The sequence below is a fragment of the Humulus lupulus genome, chromosome 2 (genome assembly GCF_963169125.1).
Source record: "Humulus lupulus chromosome 2, drHumLupu1.1, whole genome shotgun sequence".
Taxonomy (NCBI): Eukaryota; Viridiplantae; Streptophyta; class Magnoliopsida; order Rosales; family Cannabaceae; genus Humulus; species Humulus lupulus.
Window position 1 is genome coordinate 279,343,209 of NC_084794.1, and position 23,415 is coordinate 279,366,623.

The 23,415-nt window shown below is 34.5% G+C and overlaps 2 protein-coding genes and 1 pseudogene across 2 annotated transcripts; all 3 read left to right on the plus strand.

Annotated features, from left to right (window-relative positions):
• The first annotated feature begins 1,906 nt into the window (after positions 1–1,906).
• On the plus strand, positions 1,907–2,662 carry LOC133815550 (uncharacterized). The gene is made up of 3 exons (XM_062248377.1): positions 1,907–1,948; positions 2,299–2,472; positions 2,554–2,662. The coding sequence occupies exons 1-3, from the start codon at positions 1,908–1,910 to the stop codon at positions 2,660–2,662; spliced, it is 324 nt and encodes a 107-aa protein (XP_062104361.1). The 5' UTR covers position 1,907.
• Positions 2,663–13,199: 10,537 nt separating this feature from the next.
• Positions 13,200–14,873, plus strand: LOC133815551 (uncharacterized). Its single transcript, XM_062248378.1, has 6 exons — positions 13,200–13,290; positions 13,372–13,628; positions 13,708–13,923; positions 13,996–14,088; positions 14,174–14,278; positions 14,358–14,873. Exons 1-6 carry the CDS (start codon positions 13,200–13,202, stop codon positions 14,700–14,702), a joined length of 1,107 nt encoding a protein of 368 aa, XP_062104362.1. The 3' UTR covers positions 14,703–14,873.
• Positions 14,874–21,338: 6,465 nt separating this feature from the next.
• Positions 21,339–22,669, plus strand: LOC133815553 (ornithine aminotransferase, mitochondrial-like; annotated as a pseudogene).
• Positions 22,670–23,415: the final 746 nt, after the last annotated feature.

Consider the following 23,415-nt stretch of genomic DNA (forward strand, 5'->3'; position numbering starts at 1 on the left):
TTGGATCTAGAGTACGAGCCACGATTTCTATCAACTCAGGTGATTAGAGAAAGGTCCCACGAGATTTGAAAGATGGTCTATGGGAGGATATCATTGTAAGAAATTATCATTATGATATTTATTTATTTATGTGTGATATCTAAATTTAATAATTACTTTTCTTAATTATATTCTCAGGGTGGTCACAACATTCCTCAAACCTTCAAACATGAGATTTTGAAAAAAGCTGGCCAAATAATGAGAGATTTTAAAAGTGAACTCACTACCGAGTACATCAAACCTTTGGCTGAAATGGGTATGAAGGAAGAACTCAAATTTCCCCCAAACAGGTATAGCGATATAATTGACGAAAGAGAATGGTTAAAATTTGTAACTAGTCGTCTAAGTCCAGAGTTTCAAATAGTGCATCAAGAACAAAAAGCATGTGCATTACTAATGAAGTCAAGGCATCGAACCTCTCATAGAGGAATGGCTAATATAAAAGAAGATTTGGTAAGTATAATGATATTATAGTTTAAATAATGGTTGATATTATCGCAACATATAACTATAATTATCTTGTACAATGCATAAAAAAGAACGAAATATTCAAAATCCAGAGAGGTATCAAGTTTGGCTTAGATAGAGCTAGAGCGACATATTGCCAAAAAGATAGTAAGTTTTCTAAGGTTTTACAATCAATATATTGTTTTTATTTATATAAACTAATTTAACCAAATAATATCTTTAGTAGGAGGACGTCAAAGAAAAATTGAGTCGTGGCGAAATTACAGCTCAGGGTCGAGATGACATCTTGACTCAAGCATTAGGGACACCAGAACACCCAGATCGTGTTCGAGCTGGCAGGTATGATAATTTATAATAGTTGTTTTCTTTTAAGAATTATTTAGATTGGTTTATTCATGGACTTTATTGATTTTTTTTGTAGGTTCACTACGACCGTTTCCAAAATGTTTGGAAAAAAACATATAACAATGACTGCAAGAGAGGAGATTGCTCGACTAAAAGCTGAGATTGAAGAGCTAAAAAGACATAAATTTAGGACAGAAGAGGAATTAGCTCAAAATGAAGAATATAATGAGGAAAACGATGAGTGTGGATACTACGATGAAGGGCAATTTGATCAGGGACAATATTATGAGAATACAAATGATGAGGGACAATATTATGAGAATACAAGTGATGAAGTCTATCGACCTGCCCCCAACGCAGATGATCATTTTCATCAAATCGAAGACTATCATTTTGATGAAGATGATGGATCATCAATTTATGAGTCTCCGCCACCACTGAGCTATGAAGTTTATTTGTGTTCTGATAATATTGACAATGTGGTGGCTAAGGGTGTAATCATTGTACCAAACATGGGTAGCCAAATTACCGTCCATGGAAATGTACTTGATGATTCAGTTGCGAGGGTTTTGGCTTATAGATGTCTTACAAGAAGAAGGTGAGATCCCTATTCCCTTTGGTAACGTACAATATGTTGGGGATGCACGAGACACATTCCTGCCTTGGCCAAAAAATTTAATTGTGGCTTTTCAGGTATAAAATTATTTGCTTAGATATTTAAATTTTATTTTTAAATGGGTACACTATATTGATATGTTAAATGCTATTATGTAGGGTCCATCTTCATCTAAACACAAATCCCTATCACCAAGCCCACATTTATCATCAGTTGGATCTCACGTAGTCATCCCCGCTGAAATAACTCAACCAGAACCTTCAAATTGGTTAACATATAACCAATGGGAAAAAATTGATCTGAGTCTAAAATTTATAGTGAAGGAGTATTATTCCAATAAAGGAATAGATGGGGTTGTACAAGTTCCTGTTGACCCGAGTTTATAGGAGAACGCGAGGCTCTCTTCATCACTTCGGAAGACGTTTATCAAGAAGCCTCCATGGATAATATTGGATCCTTAGCTATGCTGTTTGGTATGAGGTATGTATCAAACCGAGTACAGACTATTACAAACTATTACAGGAGTTTGAATATATTAGATATTCATCCGTAGTGAAGTAAGTTCTGAGATGAAATTGTGTGCTGCGGAGATAACAGAAGGTTGAGAACATGTGTGTCTTAGTGAAGTAGGTTCTGCTAATTTTGTGTGTTGCGGTGGCTTATGGTTGAGAACATGCATGTTGTTTGTTTTATGATTTGTCTGAATTGAATTTATAGGTTCTAATAATTTTGGATATGCTATAGAAACAAAGGAAACTCTGCCCAATTTTTTTTTTGACGATATTAATTTATTAATTGAAAATGTAATATGAATGATTGATTCTCTACAGATGCATTTGGGAAAGCATGCACCCAAATTCACGACAATTATACAAATTTTTTGACACCGAACATCTTTCTATTGGCAATGATGAAAGTAAAAACTATACGGTGGATCTTATAGCCAAATGGATGATGACTATGGATAGACGAGGCCAAATATATTTCATTCCTTGGATTGTTGAGTAAGAACGAACTACTTAAACATTATCACTACTATGGTTGAATTTTAATTTTATAATAATCATAATTTATTATTATTTTAGTCGACATTGGATGTTGGTGCTCGTGATGATGCGGGGGATGACCATAATTTTGGACCCTTTAAAAAATCATAAATCTCCACCAATAATTATGGAGGTTATGGGAAAGTAAGTTCTTCAATTGTAATGCATGCATTATTAATTTTTAAAAGTTGAGAGCATAATATGTATTTAATTAATTTTAATTTTTTTTAGAGCATACGCACAATGTTTGGAAAATGAATACATCGACACATTTACAAAATTTCTGAGAGGTTCTTGTCCAAAACAACCTGAAAGTCATGAATGTGGTTATTATGTACTAAGATACATTTATGATCTTGTAAATGCACCGAATCCGGCAGAAGTTATCAAGAAGAAAGTATGTTATATTTTAAACTCTTTTTTGCTTAAGAAAAACTAGATATAGTATTTAATTATCTAATCTATATTAACTTTTCAATTTTGCAGTGGTTTGACAAAAAGCAATTCAATGTCAAAGAAGATCTACTACCACTACAAAGTGATTGGTTAGCTAGATTAATGCCATTTGTTTATGAAATCTAAATTTTTGTATGTATGTAAGATTAAAATGTTAACTTATATTGGTTAGAATGATTAAAGTCTTTGATTCATTACTAGCCAATTATTTTGTATCAGATATGAAATGTATATATAATAATTTAACAAATTACGTTGTACTATTGAATATAATTATGTATAATTAAAATTGAAAATTAATTTTTTTTTATTAAAAATGCTAGGTTATAATTCGAAATTGAATTTTTTTTTTAATGAGAAGCACTTTCTCTGCGGTTGTAGTAAGCCAACCGCGGAGAAAAGAGACTTTTCTCTGCGGTTGTAATAAACAAACCGCAGAGAAAGGTCTCTTTTCTCCGCGGTTTGCTTATTACAACCGCAGAGAAAAGTCTCTTTTCTTCGCGGTTGGCTTACTATAACCGCAGAGAAAAGTGTAGCTTTTCTCCGTGGTTTGCGTAACACTTTTCTCTGCGGTCAAATACACTGCACTTTTCAATACTCTCGAAAACCGCAGTTTATTGAGTAAAAAAACCGCAGAGAAAAACCTATTTTGTAGTAGTGTTGCTTGTAAATTTCTTATTATGTGAATTGTAATTTTTCTTGATATGTAAATAACCTCATATGTTGGATATAGAAAAAAAGAATGGATGGCTTGTAGTATATATATATATTGTTTGCTCTATATTCTTTTTCTTACACTACAGGAAAATTGGGTTCTAGCGACGACACATCTAGCGACGACATTCTGATTTTCGTCGCTAGAGGTACTTTTAGACTTACTCCCCACGTCTACCCTATTTACCGCGAACCCAAATAAAAAAGCCCACCAAATTTTTGTTTTCCCCACCAATTTTTTTTTGCCCAGTTTTTTTTCCCTCAGACCCATATATACCCCAAACCCCTTTCTCTCCCCTCTCAGACCGAAGCCCTTCTGAGACCGAAGCCCTTCTCTCAGACCTCAACCCCAAACCGTGAGAACCCCCATCTCCTCTCAGACCCCACTCTCTTCTGTCTCTCTTCTCTCAGACTTCAACCCCAAACCGTGAGAACCCCCATCCTCTCGAGCATCGCCAGAGACGACCGTGAGAACCATCAGAGACGGAGACGACCGTGAGAACCCCCATCCTCTCGAGCATCCTCCATCTGTGGCTCTTCCAAGCTCTGCCAGAGACAACAGTGAGAACCATCAGAGACGGAGACGGTTCCTCTGAGCTCCATCAGAGACGGGTACATATATTTATATATATATATAAATATTTAGTTTTTTATTATTAGTATTGTTCTGTTAATTTATATATATATATATTCTTTTGTGACTGAAGGTATTTCTCGACTCCCTCTCTGTTTTGCATGTATATGTCCTGTTTTGGACTTGTTTGGGTAAAGCTTTCGGCTCTTTAAGAATCTCACTGTTCATTATCATTCTCAACAAGGGGAATCAGATCGTGCAATCCCAAGAAGCCAAGTGAGTAAACCCAAACCCTTTTATTATTATTTTTTCTTTCAGAAATATTAGAGACTAGGAAAAATATGGGGAGAAAACTTGGAATCTTTCGACTGGGTATTTGAGGGGGAAGACCCTTTTCTCAGATTCCCAAGTTATGGTCTTTTTCAGTGACAAGGGTCTGTGGTGAGGTTGGTTGTTGTTTCTGACGTTGAATTTTGTGATGACCAGGTTGATCTGTTGGATTTCATTGACTGGTCACTCTCTCGCTAAAGCTCTCAAGCAGGTATTTTCTATAGTATATATAATTTATGGGCCTTGATCTTCATAACTCTCTTGTGTTTTTATTGAAATACTTTCAAGAACCATAAATCTAAAAAATCCAAGTTATGTCTGCTTCTTTTCTAGCTATGTGGGGTCGCTTATTTATGCTTTTTATTCTATTTCAATGTTTCAAAACCTGTATTTGACTTATTTGGGTAATGTCTTGACTCCCCTCGTTTGTTCTTTTTGCCTTTTTACACTGATTTCTCTGTTACTATTAGAAAATTAGCTGTTACTATTACATATATATAGATAAAGTATATTTAGTAGTATTTATAGGTTGTGCTTGGAGTTTAGGGGGTTTCATTCCCGTTTATCTCTACCTCTTCCTCACCCCTCTCTCCCTAATTTAATTAATCCTGCAAAGCAGTTGTTTTCAATTTAAAGTATGGGTTGTGAGCATTAATAATTTAAACTCGTTACACATACAAACAAACTATTATAAAGGGTTGGAATAGATTGGCCAAATTTGAATGATTTAACCATTGACATATGCTTTTATGTTTTACCCCCGTGTTGGTAAATCAGGGAAAGAGAACCAAATTTTAACAGAAACCCAGTTTGAAAGGATTCACTATTTTTACTAAGATTGGATGCCCAGTAGTAAAGACTCACTCAATGCTATTCTTTTTTGTTTTTTTGTCTAAGTTAAACAACACTAAACAATAAAATAACAAGCCTTTCTTTAGGTCTAGCTATGTGTGTGTTATTTGAGAATAATATCCTCAGTTATCTACGAAAAATAACAAGTTTGGGCCCCTCAGTCCTCATCTGACAGACAAATTGTACACCAAATTATCTTGTCAAATAGTAACTGTGAAATAGTGAGTTTCATTGAATTACTTCCACTCTTGCATACAGGATCACCAGAGAACAGAGGCCAAATGAAGCAAGTTGATATAATAATCTCTCACATTAACTTTTGCTTTCTGTGTTTTTTTTATCACCCGTGATTTAAAAACATGTACAAATTTTTTGGGCAATAAAAAATATTAGGCACCACAATAAGGAGAGTAGTGGTGGTTGGTCCCTATCAACTTGAGGGGGTTGTTAGTACATATGGTTAGGCCTGTATTTAACTGCTAATTAGTTTATTTCAACTGTATTTTCAGCTGTCTTAACAGCCTCTTTCTTGGACATATATATATTCTGTTGGTTTATAACAAAACTCAGTTGTATCTATTCTATATAAATAATACAAGTTCTATTCAGTCTTTTTCACTGATTCAGAACTCTTTTTCTCTAAAACACTTTTGTATTCACACCCAGAAGCTCAACAACTTTATTATTTTTCTCTGCCTTTCCTTTAATCTAGGTTCTTCTGGTACATGCACCAAACAACACATTAACTGCAAGACAGTGTACTCATTATGAATTCCGGGCAAAAGGTTTGTCTTATTAACTCAACGACTTGTTTCTTCACTATATTATAAAATGCTTATTTTCACTTTTAAAAATGAAAACAAAAACCTTATTTTTAGTCCCAACAAATTTAAGTTTGTAAAACTCACACTTATTCTGTATCTTGAACATTGCTTTTGTATAATTATAGCTATTTTGAATCCTTCTAGAAAGACAAAATAAATTAGCTTAGAGTATATAGTTCGCTTTGATTTCAGCTGCATCCTTTTTATTTATCACAGATAGATAACTGAGAATTGAGTTAAACTGCTTTAGGATTCTGTATATAGTCTAGTAGATTCGTAGTAGTTTAAGAAGGGCTATCTATTACTATAAAATTATATTATTGAAAAAATAAAATTGCATATGAGCTATTATTTTAATCTACTTAATTGTTGTCAAAAACCCTCTCTAGCAGAAGAAACTATAAAATATCTCATCCAGTTAATACTCAGCACAAGCACATAACATAGAAAATAAATAACTTTTGTTTAATTTTTTATATTATATTCTAATTTCTCAGGGTACCATTTTACCAATTCTAAATTCTATTAACTAATAAATATTAGATCTCTCCTTAAATTTTTAATCCCAAATAATCAAACAATATTTCCAAAACATACCCTCTATCACAATTGGGGTGGTGAAACTCACAGATGAAATCCACATATGCTAAAAAGTATTTTACTCATCCCCAAAATCTCAAATTTGTAAACACAAAGTGTGTTAGACATTGTGCTCAGATTGGCAACTTTAATTTCCAAAATGGCAGCCTTTAAATTAAACCATGGCTCGTTTCAAATGCATAGCAGATGATACATACAACAACCACAGCAGAAAAATAACTCATTATAGATGTCAAGTCAATCTTCAATACTGTTAGAGATTTTTTGGGACATTTAATTGAATTATTATTATATTTTTAATTGTAAAACCCAAATTGTAAGCCTATGGCAGAAACTAATGTTAGAAAAGATTGAATGAAAATGAATATTGAATACAATTCTTAATAATCTTAAAAAATTCTCACCTGAACCATATCGACGCAAATCTAGATACCACCAGTAGCTGTCCTTGTTTAGCTTCAATTGATCCAACCTATCTTCCAAATATTCAAGCCGTTCTTCTCTTTGACTACCACCAATAAGTTCACCAACCTATATGAACATAGTAGTTTCAATTGAAAGAGCATTCTAATATCATCTACCAACTTTTCCACAATAAGATATGCATTGCACAACATTGTATCTATTTTGTCCACAATTTGGCTATGTATTTCAGTTCAACTAAACTCGGAATTTAATGTGATACAAATTGATGTTTGGATTGATTAGGCCATATTAGGCCAAATAAATCATATGTGATGTAATGAAGAATGGAGAAAAACAAGATTCACCATTCAGAGTCCATAGGCCATTGTCCCCAAATTTCAGGGAAGTCTCAGCAAGTTTTGCCTTATAACTTTTGAAGGGGAATAAAATATAGCAATAGAAAGTGGAGATTTGGAAAGTTAAAATCAGTTAGATTGTTTCTCAACAAAGTTTGGAGTTTCATGTGCAAAATAAAATGCTCACGATAAATGTAGCTTTAAAGAAGCTGAGCCAAAATTTCGCTAAACTCAAACTTAGTAAGCATGCATACCTAATACATACAAATAATAGACTAAAAAAAAAGAGCAACAAACCAACAAGCACCACTCCCATACTAAATAGGAAAATTAAAAGAAATTATGATTTTATTTATGAAACTGCACTATTAAATGCCTTCGAACATGGACATAAGTTTCAGTGTTGCAGACAGAAATTTACAGAATGTGAAAGTTTGTTTGCCTCTAGTTGTGGTATGGCTCATATGCACTTGTTGATATTGTTGTATTTGATGTGTCTTTATATCCAAACCACATAATAAATCACTATTGCATTACTCTTCTTTTTATTAATTTGTACTCTGTTGACTAACCACGGCATTTTTAATTTTCAGGATTAATTGTTGATTGTAATTTGAGCAGGAGCTTGGTTTTGCAGGATTTTCTATGAAAGACTATGGATTTTGATTGATTCATTGAGGTATTTACTCTTCAAATGTGTTTATTCTCTATATTTAGGATTGTTTATTCTGGTTTTTTTTTTTCATTATGTGCTGTAAGTTGAAGAGAATACATGTTTCAATTGAATTTTTGTAAAACTTTAATGTATGTAGAAAAATATATGTTGTTCTAAGAGAACCCAATATATAGTCAAGTGGAGGTTAATCCAATTCCATGTAATTAATACAATATGTTTAAGCTATAGCTACCTATAACTAGATTGATATTTACACATATTTAGTCCTATTTAAAATAGTATATTTGTTTTTTATCAAGAAAAAGAAGTCTTACTATTTTTACAAGTTTTGAGTTTCTCATAATAATATGTATATTTTTTGCTCTTTGTGATGTTATTTTTCTTTAATTACTTCCCATCCTTTTGTAATAGTCTATCAATTTTCTTGATGCAACTATTTTTCCTCAAGAAATATGGAGTCGGGTTTACCCAAGAAAAAATATGATATATTTCTAATTAAGATGTATGGTACATGTGTGTGTTTTTTTAGGGAAATTTATGTATATATGTACCATACATCAACTCTGAGCAAGCAATTTGCGTTCATTAAAAAAAAATAGAAAGAAAAAAGTAGTAATGAGTGAATCAATAAAATTATACAATAAATAATAACCATAAGATTTATGTTATTCATTTTGTGGTTTTCTCTTTCATAAATATTTTATAAATGGTCAATATGCATAAACTTATAAATTTTTTACTAAATTTAATAACCAATAAAAGTAATAATTAATAAAATAAGTATAATAAAACAAATAATTAAATCAAATAAAAATAATTACTAAATTATATATAAAATTGAAATTAAATTGATTATTAATTACTCACTTAATTTATTAATTAATAAACTTTAATCTAATAAGTTATTGATGATTTATTTGTAAAACATGATAATTCATTGAAAAAATAATAATTCAAATAATAATTTCTTACACTGTGTAGTGTAATAATTAATAATTCAAATAATAATTTCTTACACTGTGCAGTGTCCTATAAAATGTCGATCGACAAGACTTGGATTAATAATTCAAATAAATTTTGTGATGAGTATGTTGCTGGAGCGTTTGCATTTGTTGAGAGAGCTCAGCAATTTGTGGATACAAGGGGACTAGTGAAGTGTCCTTGTAACAAGTGTCTTAATGTCGAATTGCAAACGATTGGTGTGCTAGAAAGTCATCTTTTTGAGAATGGTTTTCTACGAAGTTATACAAATTGGTACTGGCATGGAGAGGAGGAAATAATACCGACCAATAGAGTAGTCCACCAATGTCACGAGGACGAGATGATGGATGTTCTTAATGATATAGCACAACCTAACAATTTTGAAGATGATGAGAATGAGGTTGATGATGAGATACCACCAGCATCAGAATGCAGAGGTACTAGCCAATACTATAATGACTTATTTGTCGAGATGGAGTCTCCGTTATTCCCAGGGTGTGAAAAATACACATCTTTGAATTTCGTAGCTAAGTTGATGCATTTCAAAGTGTTGGGGAAAATTCCTAACAAAATTTTTGATGGAATCTTGGAGTTGTTAGAAGATGCATTCCCATCTCCAAATAAGATACCAAAGTCACATTATGCGGCGAAGAGGTTGATGAGGAAATTGGGTTTGGGTTACGAGTCAATCCATGTTTGTATGCATGATTGTGCATTGTTTTGGAAGGAAAATGCTGGAAAACACAAGTGTCCAATTTGTGGGGAGGATCGTTGGGTGGATAAAAATACCAAGGGGAAGAAAGTGCCCCAAAAAGTTATGCGTTATTTTCCATTGACCCCTCGGTTGATGCGAAAATATGCGTCAAGGCACATTTCTCAACATATGAGATGGCATCATGAAGGGCGTGTTAAAGAAGATGGTATCATGCGTCATCCTGCAGATGGGAAAGCATGGAAGGATTTTGACCGTAGCAATCCAGCGTTTGCAATGGAACCTAGGAATGTGCGCCTTGGATTGGCTGCTGATGGATTCAATCCTTTTGGAAATATGAGTTTGTCTTATAGCATGTGGCCGGTTGTGTTAACGACTTACAACTTGCCACCGTGGTTATGCATGAAAGAGACTAACTTTATGTTGACTATATTAATTCTTGGTCCACATTCACCTGGAAAAGATTTTTATGTTTTCTTAAGGCCATTGGTTGATGAGTTGAAGGAATTATGGGTGAACGGTGTTCAGACTCAGGATGTTGTTGATGGTAGTTTTTTTAAGCTTCGAGCAGCTTTATTGTGGATTATAAATGATTTTCCAGTGACGAGTAGTCTTTCTGGATGGAGTGGTCAAGGTTACACTGCTTGTCCTACTTGCAATGTATCAACACCATCAGTTCGTTTGCAAAATAAGGTTGCATTTTACGGTCACAGACATTTTTTACCAATGGGACACCAAATTAGAAAAAAGAAGAAGTTATATGGTTCAGTTGAGAAAAGACCACCTCCAGAGGAATTTAGCACTGAAGCTATTTTCACACAAATGAATTTTATGCCTGAATCTCTTCCTGGTAAGCATGTTAGCTACAGTGGACAAAAAAGGAAACGCACAAAAGAGCAAGTTGGTTGGCGTAAAAAAAGCATTTTCTTTGAGCTCCCATATTGGGCCAATATGAAGTTGCGACATAACCTAGACGTCATGCATGTTGAGAAAAATGTATGCGACAGCTTAGTTGGCAGAATAGTCGGGTTGGAAAATAAGACCAAAGATACAATTAGCGCTAGAGTAGATTTGGAGAAGATGAAGATAAGGCCAGAATTGCATCTGAGAATGGTAAATGGTCGAATGGAAAAGCCGGCAGCGAAATACACATTTATTCCTGAAAATCAGCATAAGTTTTGTCGATTTTTGAAATCAGTCAAATTTCCAGATGGGTTTGCATCTAATCTAAGGAAGAATGTGATTGAAAATGACAATACGATTACTGGGTTGAAATCCCACGATTTTCATGTCATATTGCAACGTCTTTTGCCAATTGGTGTTCATTCATTCCTAGAAAAACCTATTGCCAAGACCATTATTGACTTGTGCACTTTCTTCAAGATTATTTGTGCTAGAACTCTAATTGTTTCTGATTTGGAGAAAGTGAAAACATCAATTGTTGAAATTCTTTGCGGACTAGAAATCATTTTTCTGCCAGTGTTTTTTGATGTTATGGTTCACCTAATGATACATTTGCCTCAAGAAGCAATAGATGGAGGTCCAGTACACATGAGGTGGATGTATCCCTTTGAGAGATACATGAAAAAATTGAAACATTATGTGCGTAATAAAGCTCGTCCTGAGGGGTCCATAGCTGAGGGTTATGTCGTCGATGAAGCATTGACATTCTGTTCTATGTACTTCAAAGGGGTGGAAACAAGGTTTAATCGTCCAGATAGAAATGTTGATGCAATTCCATCACTAAAGAAGTTGTCTGTGTTTCAATCTCAAGGTCGTCCGATCGGTAAGAAGACACTAACAACTTTGGACGATGAACTTAAAAAAACTGCTGAGTGGTACATTCTCAACAATTGCATTAAGATTCTCCCATATATTCAATAAGTACTTTGATCACACTAACAATATATCTACTCTTCCATTTATCTTTCAAATTTTTTTAAGTCTTTCATATTTTATATGTGTAGAGAGCACAAGCAAATCCTTTTATCTAGTGGTGCTAAAAACCTAGATCAATTACAGAAAAAGGAGTTCCCCATGTGGTTTTACAATAAGCTTTACAATCTTCGACAAGCAGGATCTGCAGAAGCTTCTGAAGAGTTATTCTCCTTAGCAAGCGGCTCCTCTAATCTTGTTTCTTCATACACTGGGTGTATTTTCAATGGAGTTTGATTTATGTGTTATGATAGAGATAAAAATTTGAAAACTCAAAACAGTGGTGTCTTAGTACCCGGAGTAGACAACAATAATTTCTACGGGCAATTAGAAGAGGTTATAGTGATGTCATACCTTGCTGGTTGTTCTGTTGTATTATTTAAGTGTAAATAGTTTGATACAGATCCTACCCAGAGTAGGATGAAGCATGAAAATAATATAACCAGTATATTTACTAAGTTCGAGTGGTACAAAGATGACAAGTTTATCTTGGCAACTCAGGCAAAACAAATTTTCTATCTTGATGATTTGAAAAATGATCGGGATTGGAAAATTGTTGAAGAAGTTCATCATAGAAATGTGTGGGACACCCCAGCAGCTGATGAACAGTTGGATCCCATTGAAATAGATGTTATGAATGATACAATATCATCTGATTTCAAATTGTTTGTTAATCTTGGTCCGTTGCCAGAAATCAATTTTTGCCGTAGAGATCAATCGCCATATGTTGTCAATGTAGATACTCTTGTTGATCAAGAGGAAGATGAAGAGGAAGAGGAAATGGTCGATGAAGAGGAAGAGGAGATGGTCGATGAAGAGGAAGAGATGGACTTAGAAGAAGATAATGTAGAAGAAAATGAGAATGATAGTGATAATGAATATTATAGTGATGATTAAGTTGAAATTTTTGCATTCAAAGATTGTTTGCACTTATTATTTATGGATAACCATATTATTTATCTTTATCTTTATTTGTCAACATTTTATTATATGCACACATATATATCATTATATCATTATTAGTTGGTATGTTGAGTTTAACTGTTAGAAATATATATTCTTAATTTTCGGTGATAAATAAAGTGTCTAGAATACCTCACATGAATCTTAAATGTCAGCAATCTATATTATTTTCGGTGATAGTGAATATTATAGTGAAGCTTATATTATTTTTACATTGAAAGATTGTTCAAATGTATTGAAATTTTATAATATTTAAATTTGATTGTACAAATTTATCAATGCATATATTTCATCAATTTTTTTAGATATGTCTTCTGCGGTTATGCAACATCACGGAGGTGATGGTGGGGCAAATCCTCCTCCAAATCCAACGCAGATACAGGCTGATTGTGAGAGAGGTAACACATGCAATTATTTTTTTTGGATGAATATATTGAATTAATTTATTTATGTGTATATAATAATTATATGTATTTGAGAAATAATAGTGACGACTAAAACGAAAAGGCGCGGCATCAACAAGGGGTTTTCAACTCGAGAAGCTAGAGTTGCATTAGGTAGACCACTAACACTGGAGTGGGATGTTCGAGGGAAGACTTACAAAGAAATTGGTGATTATTCCCAACATTTCTCTAGAGAGATCGGCATTCTCATTCGACAATATGCCGATCCCGACTACGACCGATGGGATAAAGTACCCAGCGAAGTTAGAGATCGCATACTTCCTCGTCTAGAGGTAATTTATTTCTATAATTTTTTTATTGGGTTCACTTTAATATTAAATCTAGCTAATTTATTTTATTTTTTTGATTTAGGATGATTTATTCGACATTGGTCGAAGTCGATATGCCTCAGAGAACCTCCCCGGCATTCTTTTGGGCATTCAACGGTCGTGCGCTGATCGTTACTCGGAGTGGAAGAATGACTTGTCCACTCATTTAAAAAAGAATGGTCGAGCACATCCTACTGATGGTTTGGTGGTGGAGAAATGGCAGAAGGCGTTCCAGTATTTTGATCGCCCTGAAGTGAAGGTATTCACAAAAATATTATTTTTTAATTTATTTTTGTTAATTTAACATATGGTTAACACAAGTTCTTTGCAGAGGCGTTCTGAGACTAACTCTGCGAACCGTGCAAAACAAAAACAGAGAAGCGTGCAGGGTTCACAGTCTACGCCAGCCCTTCGTTACAAGAAGGTACTTTCTTTTTTACATAATTTTTATTTATGTTTTTTTATAATGATTTGTTTTCTTAATTTTTTTCAAACTTCTTGTATTGTAGCATGATTTGCAAACTGGGTGTCTTGCTGGGGTTCCAGAGATTTGGATGGCGACTAAGTACATAGACGGGGAAGGTTGGGTGAGCAAGGCAGCAAAAGATAACTATGTAAGTAAATTTATATTTTATGATTTTCTTACTTTATTGTGTTGTAAATTCTAATATTCTTGAAAATTGTGTGATACAGGAAAAGATGATAGAGATACGTGACACTCTGCAGTCACAATCATCTACGAGCGCCTCTGCCTCGAGTACTATCCCGAGAGAAGATGATGACATTATTCTTGTTGAGACGATCTTTGGACGTCGTCGAGGCTATCAGCCGGGTCTTGGTCGTAGGATTCGCACGAGGGCGAATTGTGAAGCGGCTGAGGTACCTCAACCAGCCCAACCACCTCCTACCGCACAAGACATGCAAGAGGTGAGGGAGCGACTCCGAGCCATAGAGGAGCACTTGGCTAGGATTGGTGGAGTCTCGGGATTTGGATCTTCTCAGCAAGGTCATGGTGCCGATCCTACAACACCTAGTTAAAAATATTTATATTTATGTATTTTAATTTTACTGTGATAGTTACTTTGTTATAAAAATATTTATAGTAAAAATATAATTTTGTGCATGATTAAATTTCTCTTCTATTTCAAATCTTTTAGCAAAAAAATGTGTTAGTATATATATTGAATAATGGCATTTTTTTAAGTATATATAATAGTGCTTTAGGCATTTAAAAAATAAAAATAAAAAAATAGACTTTTAGCGACAACATGTTGTCGCAAAAAAGTAACATGTCGTCGCTAAATACCCAAATAATTTCAAAAATCAGAGGACATTCCAAACTAACAGCGACGAAAAAGTGGATCTTTTAGCGACCACATGTCGTCGCTAAAAGGAAATAGTGACGACAATTTTAATTTCTTCGCTAATTAAAACCAATTAGCGACCCGCTTTTAGCGACGACAAATAGCGACGACATGGTAGTCGCTAAAGGAATTAGCGACTATATTTTGGGAATTAGCGACGACGTAAGTCGTCGCTAAAACCCCTTTTTCCTGTAGTGTTAATTGTTTATTAAATATGTTGTGAGCCCAGTTATCACAATGATAATATTAATGGACGAAGTAATATGCATATATCTTTACTACTGTATAATGTATATGTTTTATTATGAGTAAGTCATAAACATTAAAGTGCATAACGAATATGTTTATTAAATATATTGCTAAGTTTGTACCGAAGTTTATAATTTTATTGAAGTTTATAATATATTATTTAGCATATAATAACGTAGAATGGTTTTAAGGAGCTTAGAATCATGTGTCTTTATAGAAACTTCTCACAATGAAAAGAATTTAGTGTTCATTATCAAAGTTGTTTGTGTGAATTATTTAATGTAATTTTTTGATATGGAATTCTAATGTATATGTATGTAGAAAAGTTTTATCACAGTGCTCCTTAATTTATTTTGATTTTTTGGCTTAATATTTATTTCTTTATTTTTTTGTTTTCTAATTGTACTTATTTGCAGGTATGTACGAGCTATCTTGGTTGTTTGTCAACTAACATTAAGCTTTCAAGCAACAAAATTGTAAGGCATATTCATGTGAAAGGTGGAAGTCATATATGAGTTGTGATGATTGTTCCTTTTTTATTTTGATGTTTATTTGTTATTTTTGGATAATTTATTTTGTAAATATGAGAATGATTTGTATATGTGAGTTTGATTTTGGATAATCAATAGCGTATTTTTAGTGTTATAATTTTGTTATGAATTTTGGTTGAAATTTAAATTATAGTTGGAATGTGAAGTTTTTGTATTATCTTATTTTGTTCAATATTCATTTAATTTTTAAAATATATATAACACGAGTAATAACATTTTTCAGAAATTGTTTTTGAGATATTTTTTTATGAATTTAGCAGTTTAAAACAGGGAAACGAATTCTCATTATCTATGTATGGTTGAAAGCCCAACTAATTTGACCAACCCAATCACATTGGACACAGCAGCGATACATGCCCAAATGTAGAAGTGGGAACATGACCCGACCCAGGAGGAAGCACCAAACAATCTACAACAGAGTATCAATTTCATTACTGAAAAGCTGAGAAAGAAAGAAAGGAGTTGGTGCTTAGCACTAGGAAGCACGTAAGGTCTAGTTGGCTCAAAGACTATGCGTTGATCTTGGTTCGTTGAGGGTTGAGAGGAGTGCTACAACCATATTCTAATATGTAATTTATGTTTTGTTTTGATGAGTATGTAAAGCAATTTTAAATATTATGTTAGCAGGTTGTTAATTGTAATAGCAAGTTTGGTTGTGGGAGATTCGCACTGTCTCGAAGAGTGCTTGTTACTATCATTGGAGCTTTCATTGATTTCTTCCTACACCACCATGAAGAACGAAGATATTGCTGCACTTTTGCAAGCTTTGAAACACAAGTGGGAACAGCTAGTGGAATCGCAGATGGAGAACTTCAAGTCTGTTATCGATAAGTGTCTGGCTCAAGTACGACCTCCTCTGCCACCGACGGTTCATGGTGGTGAGAATAGTACAGTTTGTGAGACTGCTTGAGTCTTGGGTAGACGATCTGATGTTGAGACTGACAGTCGTGACTTGAATGCAATCCTCAAAACTCTCAGGGTTAAGGTCTCTAGGTTCGATGGGTCTAATGTGGATGATTGGGTTGACAAGATCAACAAATTCTTTGATCTTCATCGTGTTGATCTAGCCATGAGACTCTCAGTGGTTGCTTTCCATTTGGATGGGGCACCATCTACCTGGTTCCAATGGGTGGAGAAGGGTGGGTTATTTTCATATTAGGAGTCTTTTCTCTGAGCATTGCAGCTACGTTTCGAGACTTCAGTTTACGATGATCCACTGGGGTGTATCTCGAAACTAACTCAAACAGGTAGAGTTTCTGATTACCGCGCTGAGTTTGAGTCACTAATGCCTCGGATTACTGGAGTTCAGGAGTCAATGTTCCTTAATTTTTCTATCTGGGGATTAAAGCTATAAATTGAAAGGGAGCTTATAATGATGAAGCCAATTGTTCCTGCAGATGCAATGGCTAAGGCTCAGCTCTTTGAAGATAGACATGATGACTTGGCTAGCCGTAATCGTGTCGACAGTGGGCGTTTTGGCTGGCCCTCGCGTAACCCAGCATCTCAGCATGGGTCTATAACTCCATCACAACCCAACAAGGTAATCCATTTCTTCCTAGTAAGAGGTTATTTGCTGTTGAACTGAAGGATCGTAGGTGTTGACCTGTGAAATTAGCCAACAGTCGTATGTATTATATACGACACCTTTTGAACAATATAAATGTAAATATATGACTGAGTACAAATATCTAAACAGAACACACATAAATTTTATAGTGGTTTAGCCCTATTCTGATGAACAGTAAAAACCTGATCCACTTAGAATTTAGTATTGAATCACTTGGTTGACAATTACAAAGATGGATTGAAGAGTACACTCGACACAAATTTTCCCAGAAGTTAATCAAATGATCGATCCAAAAGTCTCTCCAAAAAATCCCTAAAGAATCCCCCTTAAATGAAGCCATGGGTCCTTTATTTATAGTACCTAGGGGCTGTTACATGATCGGCAAGATTGGGGATCGTGGTTTGGTACACGATCATTGGGAGTGGAGATACGTGTCCACCTTCCCATGATTATGAGATCGTGGGTCTTCTCGTCATTTCTCTAGATCTTGGTTGACCATGCACGATTGAAACCTTCGAGAAAACACTAAGTCTTGGTTGGTCTATGAGATTTAGGTGCTATGCCCGATGACCCTTTAGAGCTTGGGTTCTAGGCCTATTGATTTTCTGGGTTTTAGGCCTGTTGATCTTCTGGGTGCTAGGCCTATTGATCTTTTGGATGCTAGGCCTGTTATTTTAACTTGAATGACCATGAACTTTATCTAGAGAAGTGTGTTTGGGAGTTTAGGTCGACCACCCTATAAAGAATAGGGTGGGCCGACCACCCCATGTGGTTCTTAGGTAGTCATGCCGACCACCCCAGGGGGTTTAGGCCGGTCGACTTTCCTATAGGTCCTGGACCTATCCATCTTTGTTCATTGGACTTTTTCAATACTTTGTCAATTTTTCCATAACTTGTGATGCCATGTGACACTTTCTCATTCGCCACGTCATCTCTTGAATTTTTAGGGATAACAGTAGGGATTGGGGTATATGCTTTACTTGTAATGAGAAATTTAATTATGGACATAAATGTAAGAATCATATGCTTGTTTTAGTGGGAGAAGATGATGATGATTGTGATTTTCTTGAGGAGGCTAATTCATTGGAATCAGACAAAGTGGCAGAGGATGAGGTGAGCCTTAATACGCCTTCTAATTCCCTAAATCCAGGAATTTTGTGAATCATGACTAAACATGGCAGCAAAGCTTTGGAGGTCCTTATTGATGGGGGAGAGTGAGATAACACCACCACAAAAAATAGAATCTACACAAAATTTGGATTGACAGAGACTTAAAAAAAGATTGAGAAAGAACATGCAAACCCAAGTAGAACAATGGTGTTCTCCAAGTTTTGATGAAGCTTCAAACCCTAGGCAAATTCACCACTTTGAATAATCCTTTGAGCAAACCCTTGAGCAAATCAAACACAAACCAAGGCTTATACACGTTGTAGAACGCTATCCTAATACTCTATTTCCCAGCCACCATTGATGCTTAAGGCCTTCTATTTGAGGAAATGAGGATTGAGATTGAACAAGCCTTCAACTCTCTAAGTCAAGCACTTTCTTGGAGAGTTCTTGGAGAAAACTATAGATTCTTGGAGCTAGAGAGAGAAAGGGTATAGAGAGATTTGAGAGAGTGATCAAGTCTTCCTAATCACTATTTTTGACCCATAAATACAGTAGGCATTGTCATTAACTCCAACCAATAGGATTAGACTTATACAATACGTAATTTGGAGCATTCATTACAACAAAAACCCATTTCCATAACACGAAAATTTAACACTTTTAAAAAAATATTATAATAGATAAATAAGTGTATAGGTGTATGTGGGACTTAATCTTTTGGCGCCTAATTTTTCTCCAGCCCCCCACCACCCAAAAAAAAAATTTCACATGGTCCCAAATTGTAGAGTCCAAGAACTTTACTTAGCTAAGTTAGATAGTAGTATTATAGTAGTAATAGTATTATCTTTGTAACTGTGGATTTTTGGTTCAGACCGGGAATTAGTTGGACACTCATATTAGTACTTATAGATTTTCTAAGTTTAACCTATAGTTTAAGAATATTAAGTTTAACCTAAGGTTTGATTATATGACTGATATTAAGGATAATATTTTTTATACTATAAGGTTTAGATGGGGACCAATAGGATTTTAAGCACATGTTATGAATGGGTGATTAAGAATTAAGTATTTTGAGGATTAAATTTAATAAGAAGTAATGTTTGAATACTATAGGGTCAGTCAGCAGCTTTGAATACGTTGAGGGCTTAGTCAAGGCTGTTTACTCCATTCAAACTTAGCTAAAATGTGTAATTTCGTGTTTAAATATTCAGCGAATGCCAATATATCGCAACTATAGGGGGCGATATATCGCAACACGTAGATACAGAAAACACGAAACGATGCACGGTCGCCTCGGGCATACTGGCCCAGGCGATATATCGCCTACAGGGGGCAATATATCGCCTCCTTCAGCATAATTCAAATGTTTTTGAATTCTTTTTCCTTTCAGCCATTCAACTTCTTCATAAGTCCAGATCTTTTGAACGAGTCTTCAGCCTCTGCTGAACGATTATTCAAATTATTTCACCTAAAAAGCTATTATTTTTATTCAAGTAAAATTAAGATTCCTTCATTCCCAAACTCTATAAATAGGACCTAGTACCCATCCATTATTCACCTTTTACTCTAAGTTCAGAAGCTGCAAGTGCTAGGAGAGTGTAAGAGTTAAACACTTGGGTGGGGAAATCATAAGCTTAATCATCATAAGCTTATCAAACACTTTGGGAAGTAAGATTTCATAGTATTTCGGTTCAAGGGTTAGATTGATCTACAAGTCCTCAAGGTATTCAATACACTCTAGTTCATTGGTTTTATGTTATGTTTCCCTTCTCTTAGTCTTCTACTCAGTCTTCTAACCTCATTCTTATTTTGGTTAAGGAATCTAAGTTCTTGAGCATATAAGTTTTGGTAAGTGTGACTTTCAATGGTTTAGTCTTTCCATTCCTTTCATTTCATCTCTTTTTCTTCATTAGACTCACCCTGTTATATATGGTTTTAGGAGTGTTCCAAAAAGTCCCAACGCTGTCCTCTTATCCCGGTAACTTTGGTAAGGAAAATAGGATAGAATCTATATGTTTTATGCTTATGTTATCTTATGTGTTATGTTATGAAATATGTTATAAATATGTTATGAATATGTATGTTTGTAGGCTTGGGCATATGACCCATATGACTAACAAGACCCCAAATGGGTTATGGGCATATGACCTACTTAGCTAGTAGGACCCCACTAATCCCATGGGCATATGACTTGTTTATTCTATGGGATCCCAAGTAATAATGGCCATTATAATAAGTGTATGTAATAAGTGTTATGATTTGTCTTTATGATTATTTATGAAATTCATGTTTATGACTATGTGTTAGATTTTCCTTGCTGGGCAGTAGGCTCATTCCTTTTTGTTTTATGTGCAGGAAAATAGCTTTAGAGGCGGTAAGATTCGTGGACGCTTAGAGAATGTGTATCGATGGTGAATGGAGTCAAGGAGCCGAGCGTTATTCGATTCGAGGATGTAGTTTTGTTTTATGTCTTTTTACATGTATTTTCCGCACTATTTATGTAATGTCTTTTTATTTTAAATTATGTTTTGTTTTTAAGACAATGGGATCCCATATCCTACTTATTTTATGAAAGTAACTCTATTTCTACAAGTTTCCAATAAAGTATGGTATTTTTGCAAAAATGTAAGTTTTATGTATAGTTTCGTTAATGGTCCAAAAGTCTAGAGTAGTGGGTCATTACACAAATATAATCAAAATTTATTTATAAAATAAGTAAATAAAAAAAATATAATCCCCAAATCTCTCTCTCTCCCTCCATGACCAATCGTCTCCCTTTCTCTTTCGTTTGCTCTCTACCAACCTCGAACGGATACCCACCGATTGTCGCCGCCGTTCAAGCACCAGACCAGGAAGACCAGACACCGGCGAAACTCCATCCCCACGAGCCTTCGTCGTCGTTCTTCCCTGCGAGCAGAAGCCTCCAAGTCCGTACGCCGCCGCCGTGGGTTCAAGGCCAATTTCTTCCCTGCGAGCAGAAACCTCCAAGATGAACAAAGCCTAACCAAGGATCGATCTTTCAAGTGATAGGAGGAGACGAAATGAGCTCGCCAGCGTCCATGGGTTTTCGAGGCTGTTTGACCTTGATTCGCCATCCACGATGTACGGAGAGCCTCCCCCCCACGATGAACGAACCCTTGTTGCCTGGTCATCTCAAAGTTGATTTTGGTGATTTGGTAGCCCTTGAAAAAGCTTTTAAAGGTTTGGATTCTCTAAGCTTTCTTGCATATTTGAGCTGCTTGTGTTATTTTTCTGTATTTTATTATATAATTGTAAAATATCTCATTTTGAATTGGTTACTATAACTCTTTCAATTGTTATTTTGAATTTGGAGAAAGAGGGGAAAATTTTTGAAGCCAGACACACATATAGAGAGATCATTGTAATGTCAATTTATTTTATTTCATTTCTTAACTTATGATTGTTGTGAAGTGTAGAAAATGGAGATCAGATAGCTGGATTTTTTTTCGAACCCATCCATGGAGAAGCTGGGGTACCTTTTTCGTGAAACATATTTTTTTTCTTAAGTTTAATTACTTAAACTAAAGAAAGCATGTACAAGCGTTCATGAGTTTGTTCATCTGTTAGGCATGATTTACTTAGATTTGCCTCTCCCACATTTGGTATAGCATTTTTAAGTATTTATCGACTTTAAACTACCTGAGAAGAACTGTATCTTTTGTTGGTTGGTAGGTTGTTATTCCCCACGATGGTTAATTAAAATCTGTAAGAGAGCTTTGCTCAAAATACAATATTTTGATGATTGCTGATGAAATCCAATCTGGCTTAGGTAGATCGGGAAAATTGCTGGCTTGTGATTGGGAAGAAGTTCGCCCAGATGTAGTGGTAAGCCATCACTTTCTTTTTCACACTCTACTGATATTTATATGTATTAGAGTGTCGCTAAAGTTCATTCACTAAATGAAAGTTTATATTTATTCTTTTTTGTTCTTTCCAGATATTAGGAAAAGCCTTGGGTGGTGGAGTGATCCCTGTAAGTGCAATTCTTGCAGACAAAGATGTGATGCTCTATAACCGACCTGGAGAGCAGGGAAGGTTTGCAGTTATAACTGTTCACGACCTCTATCTTATTTCAGAGAAAGCAATTTAAGTAGTGGCTTTATTATTCAGGAACTTGTTGATATTGATTCTAATCAGTACTAGCTAATGCACATTTATGGCTCCTAAAACCAAAAATAAATATCAGTTGTGACTTTGCCTCAATGTATTTTATAAGATGTTAATAGAGATAGAACCATATCACCACCAAAAAATGTTTATGAAAAAGTGTAAGTAGTATGATCAAGGTCTATAGACTCTATACGTATTTTTCGCACAACATACCAGGAAATTCTGTTTAGCATCACAGGTTGTTACTACTCATTGAAAATATTTTGCTCCTGTTTTCTTTTAAAACCCTTGTTGGATTGGTGCCCTTTTTTAGGTGAAAAATAATGAATTTGTGTCTAAAAAAATGATGATTCTATATCTTGAATTGCATGTCATACCATTCAGTATTTCGTTCTTTCTTGTTTTTCCAATTTGCTTCTCATAATATGTCATCTTTATATTTTCTTTTCTTTCCAATTGACACTTACTAGGCAAGAGCTCACCTTGCTTTAATTTGTCATATATATACCAATGTTTACTTAGATCAATTTGTTTGAGAATTTTTGCTCTTTTTCTTTATTTAGTTCAATTAGTTGTCTTCTCAGATTTTGTTTGGTTATGAATTCTTATTTTAGCTCACAGATTCAAGAAACACCACATAAGAGACATTATAAGTTCATAGTTCAAAGCTTCAAGCATTGAAGAATATATTTTTCTTCTTATTATTCTCAGTTTTCATATCCACCACAACATCATTTTCTTTGCTCTTTTAACTGTTAACTGAAATATATTCACTAGGA